The sequence below is a fragment of the Cyprinodon variegatus genome, unplaced genomic scaffold (genome assembly GCF_000732505.1).
Source record: "Cyprinodon variegatus isolate N-32 unplaced genomic scaffold, C_variegatus-1.0 Scaffold519, whole genome shotgun sequence".
NCBI lineage: Eukaryota > Metazoa > Chordata > Actinopteri > Cyprinodontiformes > Cyprinodontidae > Cyprinodon > Cyprinodon variegatus.
Window position 1 is genome coordinate 296,446 of NW_015150972.1, and position 21,131 is coordinate 317,576.

Consider the following 21,131-nt stretch of genomic DNA (forward strand, 5'->3'; position numbering starts at 1 on the left):
GCAGTAGCCCATAACTGTCTTCAGGAGGCGCCAGCGATGCGCATTTTTCTTTCCTGTGCGCATGTAAGGAGCACTGGCTTATCTGCATCCTCTCAGATTATTAAGGCATTTATATGCTGTGTCCTGCTATTCTCACACAGCTTTTGATTTGATTCCATTTTTTTTATATCTTATTTTTCATAAAGTGCTCTGAAATGCCTCCAGAAAGTTAGAAATGGGACCCACACATACCAACAATATTTATATTTATGCCAATATAAATCTAAAAATATCTTAAAATACCTAAAGTTTTGTAGTATAAAGTATTTAGATTACAAAATAACAGCTGTAGTGTTTTCCAGGCACTCCCAATTAAGACCTGTGACACTAAATCCCCCAAAATATTAGTTTGATATAAAATTATTTTTTGCTTTTTCTCATCGTAGCTTTGCCTCATCTGTTCCTGTTTGGCTGTGACACCACCATGGAGATAAATATCAGCTGTCCTGCTGCCATCAACACCTTTGTTTATAAATGTTGGAGATCGGCCTGTTTTTCCAGTGTAGTCCTGTTTCTCTGACTGTGAATGGCTGGATGTGCTCTTTTCATCCTCTGGCTCAGAGCTCGTCTGCCTGGCTGTGTGTTTCCTGGACACGGCCGCCTTTTACAGTTGCTTTTTGTATCTCTGCCTCCTTGAACCCCAGTCGGCTTCGGCAGATGGCCGCTCACACTTCTACTGGAGGTTTCTTCCTGTTCAAAGGGAGTTGTTCCTCTCCACTGTCGCTACAAGCATGCTTAGTGTGAGGGATTGCATTTGAGTCAATGAGTCGATGCAATCAACTGGTTTTCCTTAGATAGAAAACTTTCAATCGATTTGACTGTATGAACTAATGAACTGTAAAGTGTCTTGAGATGACATGTGTTGTGAAAAATTGAATACAGCATTAAAAAAAAAACTTTGTTGAATGTTATACCTGCTTGAAAGCAATTATATTTTCCCCAAAATGTAACATTAATTTCTGGTAAATACAACTTCTTATATAAAAACTTGAGAGAGAATCTTAGCTGCTCCCTCCCCTTAAAAAAAGAAAAAAAGTTTATATACAAAAAAAGAAATAATACAGAGAAGAGTCATTTCTAAATGCTAGTACGCCTAAAAACCATATAAAGAAGTGTGATTTTAACTACCAAGAGGTTAAAACCCAAAGCTTTCCTTTCAGGCAGCTGTGGTTAGCTCATTATGTCACATGACACAGCAGACAGAGTCAAATGATTCATTATGGAAGGTATATACCAGGGGGGGCTTTATTTTTATACCTTAGCAAAAGAAGAATTACTTTCTTTAACATGAAAGAGGCAAGGCATTACCATTTATCATGTGCTATGAGGCTGTGACTACTGAAAAAAAAGCTTACAAATCTCCTAACCCTATGCAAACTATGTTTAAATGAAAAGGACATGGCTCTCCCAGCTTGTATCTAATAATCTCTGCCCTTTGACTCCATAACCTCGCTCTAAACTTCAGTTAACGTTCAGGATTAGGCAGCCATAATCTTTGAAGTCTAATCTGAGGTCACCAAGGCACAGATATCCTCACCTGTACTGAGCCAGGTAGGCGGATCTATGTTGGTGGATGGATTGGAAATGGACAACACTAACTCTCTTCCTTTTTTTTATTTGTCTATGAAAAATGGTGGTTAAGTTATGTAAGATTGATCAATAAATTGTAAATAAATAAGGGTGAACAGAAGAAAGCATTTAAAAGTCCACCAGATTTCTCTGTAAAAGTAATCAAACATGGTTTAGATGTTGGTCACCTGTGAACATGTTGTGGTCAATTTCCCATCAGTTTTGATGGGTTGTTGGATTTCTTTTTATCCAACCTAATAAAATCTTTCCAAAATACAATTCCCTATAGGCCTGTCATTGATGTCACTACATAAATCAACTGATCAACATTCTTCTGAGCTTGTCAACATGATTTTTCTTGTTTTTCTCCTTCAGGTGTATTTTTTATTATTTTGTTCATAATGCTTATTATTACCAGTTGATCAGCTTGATTTTTCTTCCTGTTGGGATGTCATCAACAAAACACACAAGTGAAAATTGTGGTTTCTTTTTGAGAAGCTTTGTATCTGTATTTAGAAAAAAGTTAATAATTTATTACCTAAATGTATTTATTTTACAGTGTACATACTTAAGTGAAAAAAGTACAGGTTTAATGTTCTTTTTTGTACCATCATGCTTCATTATATATTTGTTTTTTTCATTTTACCTCACTTGCTATCCAGTGTTTGGTTTATTTTGTTTCATGGATTTGAGTGATTTTATCTTAGGTCTTCTAGCAAAAAACTTCCTCATGGTGGACAATAAAGTGGAATGGAATTGAATTAACTAAATAGTCTATATTGAATTTGTTCATTTCAGTTTATTTAGTGCTAATTCAAAAAACATGTAGCTCATAGGCATTTCACAATAAAAGTCAATCCAGTCAATATAAATATGACAGTAGCAGTAATATACTGACGAGAGCCTCAAGAAAAAATCAAAGAAATAACCAAAATATTAAGTAAAAAGCAAAACTAATTATTTCTTGACATATATTTAAGAATATAAATCATTTAGAAGATAATATAAAATACATTTGATAGTTGTGAAAAATCTATAACATTTTAATAGTAAGTGAAACATTAATGACTTTTTCATTTTAAAACAATAATTTCCTAACTGCACTACTTTTTATGACATTGCATAAGGTTATATTAATAAATGTGTACTTATAACAGTTTTAATGTAATGTGGCTTCATTTCAGAAGGGCCATAACTGTTATTTTTGAAACAAGGCGGCCCCTTAAGGCAGAAGCCGGTACTGCACCCCAATGATACGTCTCCTTTGGACCGTTTGGCTACACTTTCCAAAATGGCGACCTCCCTGGGCTCTAATACTTACAACAGACAGAACTGGGAAGACGCGGTACGTTAAATACAATTCGTGTTTTTTCACAGCAGTGAGTTAAAACGAATGCAATATAAAGTAGCCTAAAGACAAGAAGCAGTAGGACTTAATATGACCACAGTTTGGTTCGTATTTCCCGCTAGCTAGCGTCGGCTAGCTGTTGAAGCGTGGCTGCTACATTGTATAGCGCCCATCTACATGTCGCGATGGAATGCTTTGTGAACGTTGACTGAATAATTAAGGAAAGAAAATACTCCATAGCTTCAATATTAAACAAGCAAAGCCACGACTTCTCAGATTGATTTCCAAATAATTACCGTTTTTTCTTAAACATGGAATATGTCATTGTTAGCCATTTAAGCCAAGGCTAGCTCTAGTCGGTTAGCATAGCCAAATGGTCGGAATCCGGTACAATTTTTCATTCCTAATTTGAGTTTACTGGTATTACTGTTTACTCTGATTAACTATTAATAACCTATCAGTGTAAATATAACGTCTCCATGGCGCCTAGAGAAATAAATGCTTCTGATAACTGTTTGGTAGCACATTAGCTCTGACTTTATTTGATAACTTAAACAGGAATTATAGTTTTGCGTAGTAAATTCTGAATAAGACAGTAGCCGTATTTTTCCTGCTACCTCCTATGTTTGAGTCAACAGTCTACTTTGTTGATTATTAACGTTTTGACCTTAGAATATGTGTTTGACGTGTTCTGAACCACAAGAGCTGCTTATATTTAGACACTTGGCTGATGCTGTGTAAAGGATGGATTAAAGTCTGGTCATGTTCAGCAGAAAGCTCTTTTACTGAAACAGCATCCTTAAAGCAGATGGCAAAGTTGGATGGTGCTTTTCTCAGTACACTTTTATTGTTGTTTTAATATGCTTAGATATATAATCAGCAAGGGAGAATGAGAAACCTTACCAAATAGAAATAATTCAACCATTTATTTTGCTATGTAACAATCTATTTTGATTTCTTTTCCAGGACTTTCCAATTTTGTGTCAGACATGTTTAGGAGAAAATCCCTACATCCGTATGGTAAGGTCTCTAGCTCTGCATTGGACTGAACCTTCTCATTAACATGTAAAATAATTTATTTTTCCCTTTGCAGACCAAGGAGAAGTATGGAAAAGAGTGCAAGGTAGGCTTTCCTCCTCTGGTGATGTCTAACATTATACAAAGAGACCTACTCAGAAAACAACACGGTTGTAAGAACATGCCTGAGGTTTTCATTTTCGTTCCCCAGATCTGTGCTCGCCCCTTTACTGTGTTCAGATGGTGCCCAGGAACACGGATGCGTTTTAAAAAGACTGAGGTCTGTCAGACCTGCAGTAAAATGAAGAACGTTTGTCAGACATGCCTTCTGGACCTGGAGTACGGTAAGTCTTTGTTTGCCCAGTGTGTCACAATTCACACTGAGTTTAACAGACATAAACAAACCACATCATCAGCCAAGCATGAAAAATACTGAGGGGTGATGCAAAACTTTCTTTGATTTCTTCCAAAGTAATGCCCTTACTAAATCAAAAATAATTATTTTATGGTAGAGTTTTTGATAAAGACCTAGATGAAAAGGCACACAGTACTTGACTAGTTTCTCTCTTATAGTTCCTGTATTTCAATTAAGTCAAATAAGATGTAAATGTTCCCTTTTAATTCTGTGAAATTCTATTTTTTTTCCTCTTTTTTTTTTTTTTTTCTCCATTTTTTTTTTGACTTATTCATAATAGTCAAGTTTTTGTTCATTTGGAGTTAAAATAGCTTCTAGTTTTCATATTTTTCTCTTAACAAACAATGAGTTCTGTAGGTGTTGCAAAGAAAATGCTCGGTAGGTGTCAACACTATGGGCCAATCTTAAACCGGCCCTTAAACACTTCCCCTAGGAATTAACCCTCTGTTTGAGTTTTGCTATGGAATGTCTGCCACGTTAAGGGCCTTCCTAAACCCTGTAATGGGGAGGGCGAGTGGACAGTTCAGCCCTTAAACAGCGAGTCTGCAGCAGTATAGACTTGCTAGGATTTAGCAGCGGGTGTAATGGCGAGCTAATGGCAGAGGAAACGCGTGCCATCAAATATAAGTTCCACTGGTTTGCTGTATCTTGGTCACACTCACAGAAAATCACAAGTTTGAAAAAGAAAAAAAAAAGTTTAAATTCCAAAAGGGAAGGTCTTTTTTGAATTTTTTTCTTTTTTACTATAGAAATGTATCTTTAAGAAAAGGGCAAATGGTTGAAATCTTGTCAAGCTTTACCACAGAGCGACAGCCACGCACATGGTTCATCACTATGTTGCCATAGCAACAGTTGTTTTCCTTTTCTGTTGGAGGGAAGAGGTTGTATTCTCATTTATGCCCCCCACATTCAATCAAGGCACCCCCCCACAGCTGTGAGTGTGACTTCATTGGGAGTGACAGTCAATAGTTAAGGCGTATTGCTTAGGGAGCGGTTTGGGATTTGTCCCGTGATTCCAATGAAAGTTTTTCTATCCACTAATGTAAAATTAAATGGTGCTAAATGTTCTTCCCCCTAAAGGGGTTTAATATTTTTTCCACTCTTGACCTTTGTAACCCTATGGTTGTATTCTGCGGTCCACAGGTTTGCCTATCCAGGTCAGAGACACCGGCCTGTCTGTTAAAGACGAGGTTCCTAGATCTGATGTGAACAAAGAGTATTACACACAGAACATGGAAAGAGAGGTATGACTGCAAAATAGCTGCTTTCACATAAATTTTATACAAGTACATTGGTGTACAGTGACTAAAATGAGAGGTTAAGTTTGTTGTCATCTAATTTTCTTTAATTAGTAGTTGCCTCATAACAGTAGTGTATACTGTTTTTATTATTTCCTTCCAGTAAATCAAAATAATTAAAACAAGTATGATTTCCCTAAATAATTTTGAAATGAGATCTATAATAATTTTTTGCAATTTTTTTTTATTCATTTTTATGCACCTACATTTTTTTTTATTTTTATCTCTGTTTAAATGTATGTCTGCAGATAGCCAATACTGATGGCACTCGACCCGTAGGCCAGCTCGGTAAAGCTCCAAGCTCCAGTGACATGTTGCTTAAATTGGCCCGAACAACACCATATTATAAAAGGAACCGACCTCACATCTGCTCCTTCTGGGTGAAGGGGGAGTGTAAGAGGGGAGAAGAATGCCCCTACAGGTGAGTTTTATCCTCAAATCTGTGTTGTTTTGCTTTTTTGTTGTTTTGGAGTCATGATGAATGCTTTATTGTTAACAAGATCAAAAACATTTGTTTGAATGTCTCTACAGAGGCTACCTTTTTAAATTCAATGATTTTTATTGACAATTTTATTGTTACTTGTTTACAAGGCTTCAATTGTTCCAATTTGTCGTTTTTCTTTTAAAGGAGATGTTTTATTGCATGTTGTCTTTAGATAGCAGCTTTTTAAATGTTTCCAAATTCAACTAAAAAATAAGGCTGCTCCTCAGCTCACCGTCATGCTCCTGCCCTCTAATATCAATTCCTGAAGACCCCAAGAAGGAATAGTTTACATTTTTCCAATTTACTATGCACCTATTCAGATATTAAATATACATCCATAGTCAAGATTGAAACTAGCTTTTATTTTGGAAGAAATATTTTCTTTTATTTTACTCAATTTTGTATTTTTTTAGCCTGTTTTCAGAAACTTATCAGTATTTTTTCATTATCATATATTAACAAAATCTCGTACTCTTTCTTTAATTAAAGATAAATATTTTTCAGCCTTAACAAATGTTAATAACAAAAGTGATTTAATGTTTTTTTTTATTGTTTCATAGTTGATAAAGGGATTGTGTTTCTTTCACTACAATCATGTTTAAAGCGTTTTAGACATCTTTCAATACTCATTTGACAGGGTTTTAATTTGAAGCTTTTGGTAATATTGGTGCCCCATCCTGTTATTACGACTTTAAATTATTTTGTGTCATGCAAACACTGTATGAACGGAGGGGAAGTGTGATGGTGTTTAATGCAGCATTTTATTTTCCGTCTTTGTTTTCTCTGCAGGCATGAGAAGCCAACAGATCCTGATGACCCTCTGGCCGACCAGAACATTAAAGATCGTTATTACGGCATTAATGACCCTGTTGCTAACAAGTTGCTGATGCGAGCCTCGACGATGCCCCGCCTGGACCCCCCAGAGGACAAGTCCATCAGCACTCTTTACATCGGAGGGCTGGGAGACACAGTAACAGATGGAGATCTCAAGTAAGGGTTTTATTAAGCTTTCTATCAACTTCAGATCAGAATCTATGTGCTTAATCTCTCGGTTACATTATTTTATGTTTAACAAAGTGTTTTTTTCTTTCTTTTTTAATCACTACAGGAGTCACTTTTATCAATTTGGAGAAATTCGTACCATCACTATAGTCCAAAGACAGCAGTGTGCCTTCATCCAATTTGCCACTCGGCAGGCAGCAGAGATGGCTGCAGAAAAGTCCTTTAACAAACTAATCATTAATGGACGGAGGCTCACTGTCAAGTGGGGAAGGTAAGACGCTTCTGAACCGCCATGCAGCCGCAGCAAGCGGAGCCACTTTGAGAGCTGTGCTATAATGTGCTTGTTAAAAGCCAGGTGGTTCTCAAGGAGGATGAGTGTTTGTAACAGCCTGAGTTTAATCCCAGCATTGCTGGAACGTGTCAGTAAATTGGTGACTACAGCGCTTTTAAGAGGGTACCATTACTGACTCAGTGAGAGTTTTCTGGAGAGAGTTGATCTACGATGAACGCTGCCGTCACCCGCTACATACATTTGTTTGATGTTTAATGAGCAGTCATTTAACATAGATGCTGGGACTCTCTAGGTCTCAGGCAGCTAGAGGAAAGGATGGCGCGAAGGATGGAGTGAGTGAGATGGGTACTCCACTGGATCCTGTGCCTGGGCTGCCAGGAGGTGAGCAAAGAGTTTGAATATCTATACATGTTTAAACACAAACAGATATTGTTTCTTCAGTTTAAAATAATAAGAAAAATGTTATTTCTTTTAGCACTGCCTCCACCACCATCTCTGGATGAGGAGGCTCCTGCTAACTACTTTAACCTAGACCCCAGCTCCTCGTCTGCCATCATGAACATTGCTTTGCCGCCCCCTCCAGGCATAAACCCCCCTCCACCAGGTAAAAAAAAAATAAAAATCCTGATTATTGTTACTGGTGCAGACTGGATGCAATGGATAACAATATTGACACGTCTTCTTCTGTAGGTTACGGCCCGCCCATGTTTCACCCCATGGGTCACATGGCCCCACCTGTGCCCCCTCCTATGACAATGAGACCCCCAGGTACAATCCATTATCCATCCCAGGATCCCCAGCGCATGGGAGCCCATTCGGCACACGGCTCACGTCCCACCGAGTAGCTGCAGGAGTGAAGATTGGATTCCTCATGTTAACCCTGCTTGGGTGTTAGCATGTTTAAGGCTTCTGTGGGTCTGAGGACCACATGTACAAGAAACCTGCACCTATAGATACACCCAGCAGAGCAGCAGATGAATTCTGTGCTGTGAGAGGAGGCAGAACTTTGATTAACTAATAGCAAACAGTATAAACAACCTCTCATCATGGGAGTATGTGTCTGATATGACCAGGACCACACAGAGCCACTGTACATATAAAAAAACTTAGTCTTTGGAGTAAATTTGTCTTTGTCTCATTTTTTTCATTGCATCTCATAGAGTTTAATACTGAAAAGTATTTTTAAATCTGTTATCTTCAGTTACTCTTGATTTGTTTTTCTTTTTTATTTGACACGATTGGAGAATTTAACATTATGTTGACTTTGTTAAATTGTTACATATGTCACCTCATTAAAATGAAACCCTTGTCATTGATTATCTTGTATGTTTTTACTGCATATTCTGTAAAGGTTCATTTTAGAGAAGAATGAAATCCACAAAGTAAAAACAAGAGGACAGAGGTTTCAATGGGACATGTAGGGAGCAATAAATACAGTACCTTGCATAAGTATTCATTCCCCTTGAGCTTCTTTTTTGTTACAGCCATGACTTTTGTAATTAGATTTTATGTGATATGTAAAGCTGTTTAAATTATTGAGGGGGAAGTAATTGAATCTTTTTCCAACCTCTTCTTTTAAACAAATATTGAAATGAGGCATTCATTGGTGCACAGCCACCCTGAGTTATTGCTTTATGGAACCTCCTCTTACAGCTTCAAGTCATTTGAGGTTCACCTCTACCAGCTTTGTCCATTTAGATATGGAAATGTTAGCTCAATGGTCAAGTTTAGTCAGACTAAAGGCCTGCTGCCTGCAGACCCACAATGCTCATGATTTGCAACAGATTCTCAACTAGATTTAGACAGACTGCCTAAAGCTAAGTAGCTTTACGTCTGACATGTAGTTCCCATCTCCATGCCTTTGCATTGGGATGCTGAGTTCAGGATGTCATAAGCTTTATGTCAAAAATAGTATTTTGAATGCGAAAAAATTTTCCATGTCTAATTACACAAGAGCATCCTAACACATTTCCTGTGTTCTGGTTCTTTCCTGCTGTCCCATTAACGCCAGAATGGTGCAGTTAATGACCAATATGTGAGTGGTGGTTAGAACAGAGTGCTTGGTTCCTGAGCAAGACCCCTAGCCCCAGGGTGCTCCTCAGGCAGCTCCAAGCGGCCCACTGATCTATCAGAGATATGATAGGTTAAATGCTGAAGTCAAATTTCAATTAAAATATATGTTTGCAGGGACCAGTAAGGTTAATTATCCTTTGCAATAGTTGTGCTCCAATACTATCAATCTACCTTGGCTATTTCCCCGTCAGTTTAAGGGGACAACCCTGTCTTGTTAGGTTTTTGGCACTTTTCATTTCCAGATGACTGGTTGATCAGGGCTCATGGGACTTTGTTTTTACAACCATTTCCCGTTAAAGATGAATATTTCTGCAAGGCACTGTAAACCCGTGACTCGGCCCATCAGTATCCTCACAACACTCATAGGTAGCAAACCACTATTACGCTAGAGTGTTACTTTTTTTTTCAACTTCTCTCTGTTTACAACCAACAGAGGGATCGTCTTTGAAAGGAGAGAGGTTCTTGCTTTAGGTTTTGTCTCATAAAGTCCCCCTCATAGCTCGTTAGATTCAGGGCTGTAGTCGATTCCCCATCCTCTTGGTGCTCTGTTGAAGTTTGGCCGTCTGCACATGCGGTCCAGAGCGACGGCAGGAAGGTTCTGGGACTCCACAGCCTCAAAGGCAATAACTGGGATGACTCTCTTGCTGGCCATTGTGCCTCCAAATGGCATCGGAGTTCTGCAGAGAGGTGGGAAGAAAGTGGGTTACACCAAATGTATTTCAATGAGAAGTAGCTCTTCTTTAGATTACAGAGAAACTCTTTTACACGACACATGATATGCACGGCTCTAAACAAGGTTTTTTTTTTCTTCATTAAAACCCACCGGGGGTTGAACACCATTAAAACTGGGTGTGCCTTGAACTTGACCACTCTCCCTGGCTATTAGAGTCCAGTTTTAAAGGTGCTGTAATTTCATAATAATCTTAAGGATGTAAGAGGATCCCTCCACAGGGGGTGCATCGCCCTACAAGCGGACTGATTCAGACTGACAGCTTTTCTTTCAGTTTGTCTTTCATGCCGTCCTCATTTCCCCATCTGCCTTGGCTCCACATTTGTTCCATCTTGCACGTATGCCATGTGAAAGACGAGTCTTTTTCCTGTGCTGTATGTCTTATTGGGTCATGAAAGCTTGTAGACACCCCAACCGTTCCTGTGGATCATCTATCAAGGCCCCTGAGATGAAAATAACCATCACGCTGCTTCAGTCTAAGGAGGTGAAAGCCAGAGACAGGAATCACTTTCAACCTGTGGAAACATGGCCCTAAGCCAAAGGGTTGGGGGGGATAAGATGATAATGGATCTCTTGATGAGGTCATCTCTATTTGGAGATAAACAGGTCTCATCGTCCACGCTCCAAACTCAACAAGGTTTAAGTGTGTAGATTTATTCGTGTTTACCTGTTGAAGCTCCTGTAGTTGGCGGGCTGTAGTCTTTGTGGCGGTTGTGGCAGCTGGGTATTGAGGGTGTTCAGAAGCTCTTCGTTGTCTCCCAAAGCTTCCCTCCACGGGGAGCAGTAGGATTTGGGGATTACTGTTGTGTTGAACTTCTCATGTGGAATTTCCTTTAGGGGTCCAGAGTAGCCTGGTCAAGGAAGAAAAAAATGCGAAAGGAGTCAAGTAGGATCCATCTAACAGAAAAGCTACTAATGTCTTTGAGTAATGTTGAATACTTTAAGTTGTGAAACTTTAATTAAATTCAACTCCCACCCACTGAACAAAAATAAAATGCTGCTTTGAAGCATGCAGGGGAAAAAAAGATTACATACAAATCTCTCTGATGTCACTCCTGTCAGCAATAGGAATGACAGTAATGAGATCTCAGTGTGAATCTCTGATAATAAACAGAGCTTAGATGCTCATCAGTCAGACTGGAAGCAGTGCTTTCTGCCAGGCCAAATATACAACAGCCCTCAGCAAAGATGCTCACAAGATAATTGCTTTCCACAAACTGCCAGCTCCTCTGGCTCTGATTATAATAAAACAAATTAATGTGCTCAGAGTGCGGTTGGAAAGGTGAGCTCTGGCATATCAGGGTGTAACAGTGTCCATGCATTGCTCAAGCTCTGGCAATGCTAAGAGCCATTCTGGGCTTATGGTGGACCTTTCTTCCATTTACCTGGAGCCAGGACATCAGGACTGCCCTTCTTTGCTACTGTCTTCTGAAGGTTCATGACCAGGCTGTGCTTACCGGGGATGGAGAAAGCCTGGTTCTCTTTTCCTCCCTGCGCCACGGGAACTGTCTGCTGGGGGGGGCTGAGCTCAAGATGAACCTAGGAAACACAGACATTTATGTCCCTGTAAATGTGTCTAACCCTTAAATGGCAACACACTTTCAAAGTACCATTATATTCCTCTGTGACATCAAATCACCAGGTTTTTAATGCAGACCTCAGCTTTTGGTGTTAATTAATCATATTTAGTCACTTTATCACAATTGTTTTATATCCTACCCTGCTAACATCAAACAATTGTGTTAAAGTAACTAAATATGATTAAGTCAATGCCAAAAACGGTTGCTTTATTTTTTTCGGTGACACATATTTTGAAACATATAAAAGTTTCTATAGAAAACAGCTGAAGAAAAACTAACACCACCTTCTAAAAAAAAAAAAATGCATTTTTGAATAAAAATCTTACAAACAAGGCCTAGAAATGCATTTGACAATATTTGGTTTGATATAGTAGTATTGAACTGAATACATTGGAAAAAGTCAAAATCTAGATAAGTCATTTTTTCTTAAAATAAGTTCATTTCTTCTTGGATTGAGGAGGTAAAACAGACATCTTGCCAATGGAACAAGGCAATTTACACTTCATAATTTTGACTTATGTCTAGATCGTATTTCTAGTGCAGGGACTTACATTGGAAATATGATCTAGATATAAGTTAAAATTTCTCAAATTAACTGCATTTACCCTTAATTTGAGTAGATAAATGAGATGATTTGCCCATGGAATGAGTATTTTTACTTTTAAAATAGGATATTTAGATAAAATGCACTTGAAATAAGTCTTTATTGTCTTGTTCCATTGGCAAAATGTTTCTCTTAACATCTCAATTCAAGAACAAATTCACTTATTTTAAGAAATAATGTCTTGTCTAGATTTCAATTTTTTCCAATGTAGAAGGAAAAAGATGCCTCATTTCCAGACATCCATGTAGAATGCCTCCTTATCCAGCTCCCCTCAGCAACTACATTAGGCCTAAGTTTAAAAACCTGATTGCTGATTCACATTCGCCTTTATGTCCAGACTCGACTGGACCGCTTTAAAAGATTTTTTCTCATTTATTCAGTTGCATTCTTTCTTGTGCTGCTTGTTTAGAGTTGTCTTCCTGAACCACCCCTGACTCTAACCATTTGAAGCCTTTTGTAGCTTTTCTTTCATGATCGCACAACTCTAAGCTCCAGCGTTCTCCCTATCAAAGGCAGACCTGCAGTATAATGCTGGCCACCACAATATGTCACTTTGGGTTTGTACGTTGTGTTCAGAGTTATGAAAGTATTGGTTTTTCACCACAAACAGAGCTCTGACTAAATGTTTGATTTTGTTCTCATCTGACCAGAGCCCTTTCTTCCATATGCTTGCTTTGTCGTTACAACCGCTTGTAACAGTTTTGATCCAAACCAGGGGTCTGCAACCTTTTAAATTCAAAGAGCCACTTTTGCCACCTCACCACTAAATAAAATTTGCCTGGGGCCATACTTAAGATTTTATAGATATTGAATGCCAAGGATATCAAATCAAGATTTTTAGTTTAAAGAAATATAATCATTAAAGATTATACACACAAAAGAGAATGTTTTTTTTTTCTTTTTGAATGAGTCAAGCTGGATGAGCAACCATAAATATGAAAGACAAAGAATGAAACTTAGCCCACCTATAGATATAACACACATAGTTAAAGCAAAAAAAAAAATAAAAATACATGTAATTATTTAAAAAACTCTTGTATCATTGGGGATGTTATCCTAAAGATATTCTATGCAGATGTTGCATAATATCCACAAGTGACTTAATCATTAATAATTAAAATAATTTCTTATTCAGTTTAGTTAGAGCCACAGTCAAGGGGCCATAGAGCCACATGTGGCTTTAAAGTTGCAGGTTACAGAGCTTTGTATTAAACCATGGAGGCCCTCTGTATCATTCATTGGTTCTCTGTAGTTAAGGTATTGTGAAATATTGGGAAGTATCTTCTAAAGTCCTTTAAAACCACTTTGTACATAACAAAAAAGAGCAATAAGAAAAGCTCATATGGAAGGAGATCTAAAGTGTACAGTACAGTATAAAGTACAATACTCACAATTATTAAAGTCAAATATGATCAAATTTGTGGATCTTTAAACTACAAATTATGAACAGAAAAAGAATCATGCCAAAAATATAAAGATATTAAGTGATAGAAAGTGAGCTTTGGCAAAAGATGTAAAAGATTTATGGCCTGATAATAGGGGATGTGGTAGCTAATTACCCATCAATCATGATGGGGTTCTAGGATGTGTCCAATATGGACTATATGCAAAGAAAACAGATATTATTGTTTAAGTTGTATGGAAATCTTCAAGGAGACTGCCTATAGTTAGATGTGTAGATAATATAAACTTTTAATGAATTAATTTATTGTAGAAGCAGATTTGTGGATAGTGCAGACTGGGTAACTGTGCCATGGAGGACAAATTATAGTCATTAATATTTATGATGCAGAAAGTATTTAGATATTCTGGACTGAAATGCATAATTTATATACTGGATGAGTAAAATGAGGGTAAAGTTTAAAGCCACTGGCTTCTTTATTCCAATTTTCAAACTACATACGGTTTTATTTTATGTTTGATTAATATTCCTATTTTTATCTGTAATTACATGTTCAAATTTAAGATTTTATCCATTCTTCTAGTTATCTTGCTCCTCTTATATTAAAGGCAGATTAAAGGAGTGAATAACCCACTAAACCTACTCTAACTCAGAACACATAACTGAACGTGTCCCTTTTTTAAGGCTGTTGTTTTGGGTCCTCTCTGTTTCTTACGTTGCTGTTGTGAGGTCCGTTGGTCACGTTCTCTAGTGTGAATTTTTCGGCTCTCCTCTGTCGCTCCTGAAACATCCGGGAGCCTCGATTGGACGAAAGGTTGAGCTCTTCAAACATCACGTCTTTTGGAACGCTGATCTTCTTCCCCAAGTTTAGACCTGTCATGTGAAATGCATACATTCATTCTAATTCATTCAAGTTCAATTTAGAAATAAAGTTATTAATCCCAAAGTTATATGTTGCAGTAACTCATGGGGAGTTTTTCAGTGAGGTGCTCTAGGTGTTGACAGCTGTAGGCATGAAGGATCTTAATTAAAAAAAAATGTACTTTGTTGCTTAAATAAAATGACAAAGAAATAGAAAATAAACTTCAGTCCTTTATAACAGCTTGAAAAACACGAAATAAACTTTAAAGTGTTTTCTGTTTTTTTACAGGAACTAAACACCACAATACTCAGATAGTGAGTGAAATTTTAGCTCATAATGGTGGGCTGGTTTATTTAAACTTCGTTTAATCTAAAAGTAATATATATTTGAATTAAATCTGTGATTTTCTTTGATAAATAGGGATCCTTATTGTAGTTATTTTTAAAGATGTTTCCTTTTCATCTTTTTGTCCATATTGCAATTCTGATGCAATGCCATTTAAGGCGCTTTAAACCAGTTTTTTAAAATTTCAACTTTCATCCTTCTTCTACTTGCCTTTAGGTTCTGAAATCTGTTTAATTATTTTCACAATAAAGGAAACAATTGCACAGTAATATGCAGATCATATCTCTTCTTTATTTGATGATTAAATGTTCCTGTAGTTTAACACACATTTTGGAACCTTTTCTCTCAATTTTCCCTGTTCTACTTAAATCTTTTCTGAAAAAGTGTCTACAATCAATGGCTGATATATTATCTGTGTTTCTGAAATAAATATATATTTTATCACTAATCTCTACATTCCTTATCTTACCTTTTTAGAGGGTTAGGCGTATCTAAAATGCAAAACTAGATGTGTTTTAACAAATGGTTTAAAAGTATCAGAAATCTTTCTTTTTTATTCAAGTTGTATTTTTCATTACATAAAGACTTACAAATCTGAATTCAGGAAATTAAATAATCTTTGAACAAATTTTAAACAGAAGAGAACTTGGAAATTAAAAAAGGGCTTTTGGCAAGCTTGAAGTTCCCAGTGCTCTTCTTGTTTCTGTCAACATGAAACAGCTGAGGCGCACTTATATTTAAAAGCCAAACCATGTGTTGACGTCACTAAGTATCCATGCAGCTTTTGCTCAGGGGGGGTCCTTCTTGGTTTGGTTTGCGGCATGATGGAGGGTCTGAAATAGCCTGGAGATGATGTCAAATGGTGTGTAATGTTTGTTGTGCTCCTCAGTTAAATGGGAAACTGGGCACATAAATAGGATCTTTGGATGAAAGGATCTTGTTGGAGCAGATGGTCCTTTTTTCTCACACATGATAAGTGTTGGGAGAAGTCCGGGCCTATGCCACCCTGGAGGAGCTGCCTTTGATCACCCTGTGTATAATTCAGTGGTGGGAGTCACGTTTTGCTGAGTTTAGGAGAACAATTTTCAAAGCCTTACTAGCGGACAGCACCGGGGTAACAAATGGCACAGCGGGGATAGTCCCAGCTGGAATGTTTGGGGAATTTCTTCCACACATCACCGGATCCAAGGGTTTCAGAGTATCTGTGTCTACTTGTTTCTAAGGAGTTAAACACTTTGATGTTTTTGCTTCACTTATATCTAACACACCCAGCTGAGATCTTACCCTACATTAGGCACAATAAAGAGTTAACTAATGAAGTTAGTAAACCTTATGTCCCCTAAAAGTTTCATCTTCAGCAGACAGAAAAGAAGACCATTTTGCATTGTTGAAGTTTGTACTGACGTGAAAAAAAAAAAGCTGTCCAGATGCTGATAACTCATTAATTAAGCTCCAATAGAGACATTAGCGTCCTCAGCCAGCTGTGGTGTGCAGCTATGTATACTTGCAATTTGGACATTTTATACAATACATTAAAACTCAGTACATGCATTGCTATCGACCTGACATGAAAAAAGATCTTAAAAACTTTGAGCTGAATCTGACTACCGGTACTGTGTTTGCATGCTGCTGCCATCCTCCAGGCCCCTGCAACCCCAAAAACAAGCAGTGATGATCAGCATGTGAATTCTTACCTCCTCGGGCCTCCTGAGACAAAGCTTTGGCCTGCAACATCCTCTGCCTGGTCATTTCATCTGCTCCTGAATGCATATTTTTTCCTTTCATCGTGAGCAGATGATAGATAAGGAGAAAATGTGATTTGTGTTAAAAGAATTTAATCATAACAAAACTTTTTAACAGCTGATGCCAAAAAAATTGCTGCAAGTTGGATTAATGGACATGTCCAGGCTGGAGCTACAACTAAAGATTATTTTTTAAATATATTAATCTATTGATTATCTTTTTGATTAATAAACCGATGTTCAAAGGTTCCTTAAAGATTTTTTGCAAAATAAAACCAGGTGAAACTAAAACGTTTCCACTTAAGGAATTTTGGATAGAGCATTTTGTTAGACAAAAACAATGTTTAAAAAAAAAAAAAAAATTAAATGCTTAGTATTTATGTATTTTTTTTACAGCTTTGGTGCAATTACTGCTCTAAAGGGGTTGCTCTGTCAGCTAAAGGCATGCTTTAGAGTCTCTATACTCCACTTAATGATTAATCGATTACCAAATTAGTTGACAATTATTTCAGTAATCGATAATCATGATTAATCCGTTTGTTTCAGACCTAGCCCTAGCTGTTAACTAAAGTCTCTTTGATCGAGCAGCGCATGGACAGGATTATCAAAAGTTACAGTATATTGTTTTTGGTTGAATCTGATGTCAAAGCCTATAACTGATCAGTGGATCTATTTCCAACCTTACCTGTGTTTCCTTCTCCTTTCCCTGCAGTTCAATGCCTTATCTTGGATGCTTCCTTGCTCGACTCGGACACTCCTCAGCCCCGAAGGAACAGTCTGTATAAAACTCATCTCAGGATGCCTCCGGCACTTACCTCACTGAGTTTATTTTAGCAGAGAGCTAAGGATGAAATGAGGGAGGTTATAAAAAGGTGATTAGGGGGTGGGGGCATGTGCAAAGATTTACATCCTAACCTCGGGCTGCTTTGATTGTAAAAACCGGATCTCCTTGGCATCTGTGTGTGTGTGTTTGTGTTCACAGCAGTTGTCCAGACACTGTCAAAGGTAGGCCAAGCATCCAGCGTTCCCACTGCAAACATAGATGCAAACAAACACACAAGCATTTTTGTGGCATCCCTGTTTGAAATTGATGAGCTAGCTGTGATCGGATGTTGTGGCTGCGTTTCCTTGTTTAGGGCCAGTAGTTAAACTAAGCCGCAGGCTGGTTATTTTTCTGACCTTTCCTATCCTGAGTTATTACACTCAGTTGTTCAGCGGGTCTAAAGCACAGCAATAGACCACCACATAAAAACCAATTCCATTTAGTCCTGCAATTTATGTAGAGAAACTCCCAATTTGCTTTTGTTTCACTTTTACATTTGGTTAGCCTGTTTTGGTTATGTTTTTTTTTATCGTGCTGTATTTTTTATTTTTTTTTAATTGATTCACTGAACTCAGCAGAAGCCTAGAGGAAAAAAAACAACATTTCTTTGTCTCTGCTGAGATTGAAAATTGATTTTGCACCTTCTTACCTCCATCTCCCAGTGGGAAGCCTCCTTTCCTCTGAAAGCAAACGTTAAGTCATCCTTACTCACAAATATTCAGCTTCAGTTGCACAATGAGGCGGGGAGGCGGCTGTTCTTTAATGGTTTATTAAGGAGGATTTATTTATTAGAGAAAGCACTCCGACAAGGAAGTATCCAGCTTTTATTCAGCTTTGCCTTTCTGTTTAAATGGAAACCTGCACTTCGCCTTCCGTTTTTTACAGACTCATTGTAAAACGGTTTGTGAGATATGGAGTTATTGTGCTCACTATTGACTATTCAGTGTCTCCGCAGAAAGTCTGATTTCTAAGAATCAAAGAGCAGGGTTAACTGGAGGAAAAATTAAACAGAAAGTCTTTCAATCTCTTCGTCAGGACTCCAATAAGTGTAGAAGGTTTTAAAAAGATAAAAGTTTTATAAAGTAATAAATAACAACCTTGATGTTAAAAAACATAATTTATTATAAATTTAAAACTTAAAAAACATAGGTCTTATCGCAGCGACCTCCATAGCTGTTGCTATACCAGATAAAGCTTTAAATAAATTAAGCTATTATGGATATAATCACATGCAGATATTTATAAATACTTGCTTTAAATTCAAACAGTGCAATTAATTAACTCAAAAGGTTTTAAAACACTTACAACATCATCAATTTTCAGCAACACATGAACCAAACATATATAATGTATTAGTGATTCAACATATTATTAAATGAGCTTTGATTCTATTAATCATATTTTTAAACTTCAGTTAAGTTTAATTAAGGTCTGCTAATTAGTAATAGAAACACTTAGCAACAATGAAACAAAAAAGGATGAAAAGTTTCAAGAAATATTTCTTTCTGTATTTATAAACTAAAATATTTATGACCAAATTGGTGGCTGATATTGCATGGGGCCTCAGTGAAGCATGGAATAACCAAGATGATCCCTACTGACGTTGATGAGTGCCTGCTTTATGAACGTTACCATGCCAGCCAGGCTAAATATGACTGAGGAGGATCCTTATTTCTGCGGATGAAGGGGCAGCTCGCTGACAGCCTCTAACAGATATGTAGCTTGACCATCACACAGCACGGCGCGCTATAAAAAGGCACTTTGTTGACACTGGAGCCCACAGGCGCAGTGCTTGGAAAGTAACTGGCAGAATCTCAAGGTTGAAGTTGGGAAGAACTGTTGAAGAACTTTTGAAAACACAGCAGAAATGAACTATTTTCTTCCCTTTCTTTTCACGTTTAACTAAGAATCTAAAATAGTATATCTTCTTATTTTTTTCTGCCCCATCTTTAATATAATGACCTTGAATAAGATAACATGAAATCAACTTTTTCTGCCTGTTTATATAATTGTCAGAATATATCCAGCTCTTAAGGGAAGGCATTAGAAGCTTTAACACTAGTAAAAAAGATGCTTTATGAAGACCAAGTAAAGTAGTTGAAACATTTAAGTCAGAGAAACACCTAAAAGCCAGATGGTAACATAGGAGGAGGTAAAGAGATCCACTGTATAGGTGGGAAAATCCATTGGCAGGACATATAACTGTAATGCATTTAACAAATTCATGAGGGGGATCCATTCTGATTACATTGGCATAGAGAGTGCACGGACTATACAGAAGGGAAAGGACAGAAAGGACTTACTGTATCTGGTTAAGATTCCTGGAGGGAACCATACTTGAGTGTGTATTCAACCAATTATTATAGTTACACTGTAATGCCTGGATATCTGCTCATGTATCCTTTTAATTAATTAATTTATCTGAGCTTTAATGTCACATGTTTTCGTGTTTTTTGTTTTTTCTGTAATAAGTATTCTATATTATTCTTTTTTGAACATATTGTTACAGGTTTTCCTGATTTAGTTTTATTTATTGACTTACTTATTTTTATTTATTTTATTTTTTCCGCCTTTCACTGTATGGGGTTTTTTGTTGCCTGTATAAGTTGAAAAACATAATAAAGACAAATTAATGAGGAAAAGGTCATAAGTAGGATTGTTTCTACAAGCCACACAGAGAAAAATATCTTGAACAATATACTCTGGCAAGATTTTTTATGCTAATCAGTAAAATAAGGCAGAAAACAAATGCTACACATCGCCCTTAACCCCCCATAGCTATGGGAAATCATGGTAGTGGTAGCATTATGCTGTGGGAATGCCATTTTTTCCACACAGGGGAGCTGGTTTATAGTTGATAGTAGAACGGATAGAACTGAATATGGAGCTTTCCAAGAAAGAAATCTGCTGGTAGAAAATCTTTCAAATTGAGGTGGAAGTTGTCCTTTCAGCGGAACAAAACACACAGCCTGCAATAGAATGGTTTACATCAAAGTCCAAATAAAATTTCTGAATAAAAATATGAATCCATGTGCGTACAGTAGTTCATCATCCCATCAGACTGAGCTAAAGTTATTTTAAGAAGAATAATGGCCAAAAATAGCAATCTTCAAATATGCAAAACTAGTAGCTCTGACTGATTCAGAGAGGCTAATCAAATATCCACAAAACTTTTTTTTGATTAAAATAAATGATAAAAGTAGAATAATTTCGTTCTTTCTTCAGTGTCACAAAATGTGAAAAAAAATGACACAGATTTCTCAGCAGAGTATCTTATTGATCTTTTAATGATTGGATATGATCACAATTATTAGAGGTGAAGATTTTGCAACCTCTTTGTGCAAAAAGGATAAAAAACATATAATTCAGTTTGTTCCTGAATTTAACGTCACTTTAATTCACAAAAAACTAAAAGGGTTCCAGTTTTTCTAGTTGTACCAGAAAAAAAAAACAATATAGTCACAAGCCGATGTGTTTGATGTCAAAGAATAAGGATATAGAAAATG

The 21,131-nt window shown here is 37.0% G+C and overlaps 2 protein-coding genes across 4 annotated transcripts; one reads left to right on the forward strand and one right to left on the reverse strand.

Moving 5' to 3' along the window:
- The first annotated feature begins 2,866 nt into the window (after window positions 1-2,866).
- rbm22 (RNA binding motif protein 22) lies at window positions 2,867-8,780 on the forward strand. 2 transcript variants are annotated; one of them, XM_015390945.1, is made up of 12 exons: window positions 2,867-2,953; window positions 3,923-3,976; window positions 4,050-4,079; window positions 4,185-4,317; window positions 5,532-5,632; window positions 5,935-6,107; window positions 6,960-7,160; window positions 7,279-7,443; window positions 7,757-7,845; window positions 7,940-8,068; window positions 8,155-8,343; window positions 8,405-8,780. In XM_015390945.1, the coding sequence occupies exons 1-11, from the start codon at window positions 2,900-2,902 to the stop codon at window positions 8,307-8,309; spliced, it is 1,284 nt and encodes a 427-aa protein (XP_015246431.1). In that variant the 5' UTR covers window positions 2,867-2,899; the 3' UTR covers window positions 8,310-8,343; window positions 8,405-8,780. The 2 variants fall into 2 exon arrangements, with proteins under 2 accessions (XP_015246431.1, XP_015246430.1); XM_015390944.1 differs by having other exon boundaries at window positions 8,155-8,780.
- On the reverse strand, window positions 8,750-17,627 carry myoz3 (myozenin 3). 2 transcript variants are annotated; one of them, XM_015390947.1, is made up of 6 exons: window positions 17,488-17,627; window positions 16,755-16,838; window positions 14,569-14,726; window positions 11,653-11,806; window positions 10,935-11,118; window positions 8,750-10,214 (listed from the first exon to the last, which is right to left on the reverse strand). In XM_015390947.1, exons 2-6 carry the CDS (start codon window positions 16,828-16,830, stop codon window positions 10,031-10,033), a joined length of 756 nt encoding a protein of 251 aa, XP_015246433.1. In that variant the 5' UTR covers window positions 16,831-16,838; window positions 17,488-17,627; the 3' UTR covers window positions 8,750-10,030. The 2 variants fall into 2 exon arrangements, with proteins under 2 accessions (XP_015246433.1, XP_015246434.1); XM_015390948.1 differs by having other exon boundaries at window positions 8,762-10,214; window positions 11,725-11,806.
- Window positions 17,628-21,131: the final 3,504 nt, after the last annotated feature.

Excerpts from the sequence above, each read along its gene's own strand:
- rbm22 (XM_015390944.1), top strand. The coding sequence starts at position 2,900 with ATGGCGACCTCCCTGGGCTCTAATACTTACAACAGACAGAACTGGGAA. Across the intron at positions 4,080-4,184 it reads AGTATGGAAAAGAGTGCAAG|ATCTGTGCTCGCCCCTTTAC; the intron begins GTAGGCTTTCCT and ends TTCGTTCCCCAG. Across the intron at positions 6,108-6,959 it reads GGAGAAGAATGCCCCTACAG|GCATGAGAAGCCAACAGATC; the intron begins GTGAGTTTTATC and ends TTTTCTCTGCAG.
- myoz3 (XM_015390947.1), bottom strand. The coding sequence starts at position 16,830 with ATGCATTCAGGAGCAGATGAAATGACCAGGCAGAGGATGTTGCAGGCC. Across the intron at positions 14,727-16,754 it reads GTCTCAGGAGGCCCGAGGAG|GTCTAAACTTGGGGAAGAAG; the intron begins GTAAGAATTCAC and ends TTCACATGACAG. Across the intron at positions 10,215-10,934 it reads AACTACAGGAGCTTCAACAG|AACTCCGATGCCATTTGGAG; the intron begins GTAAACACGAAT and ends ACCTCTCTGCAG.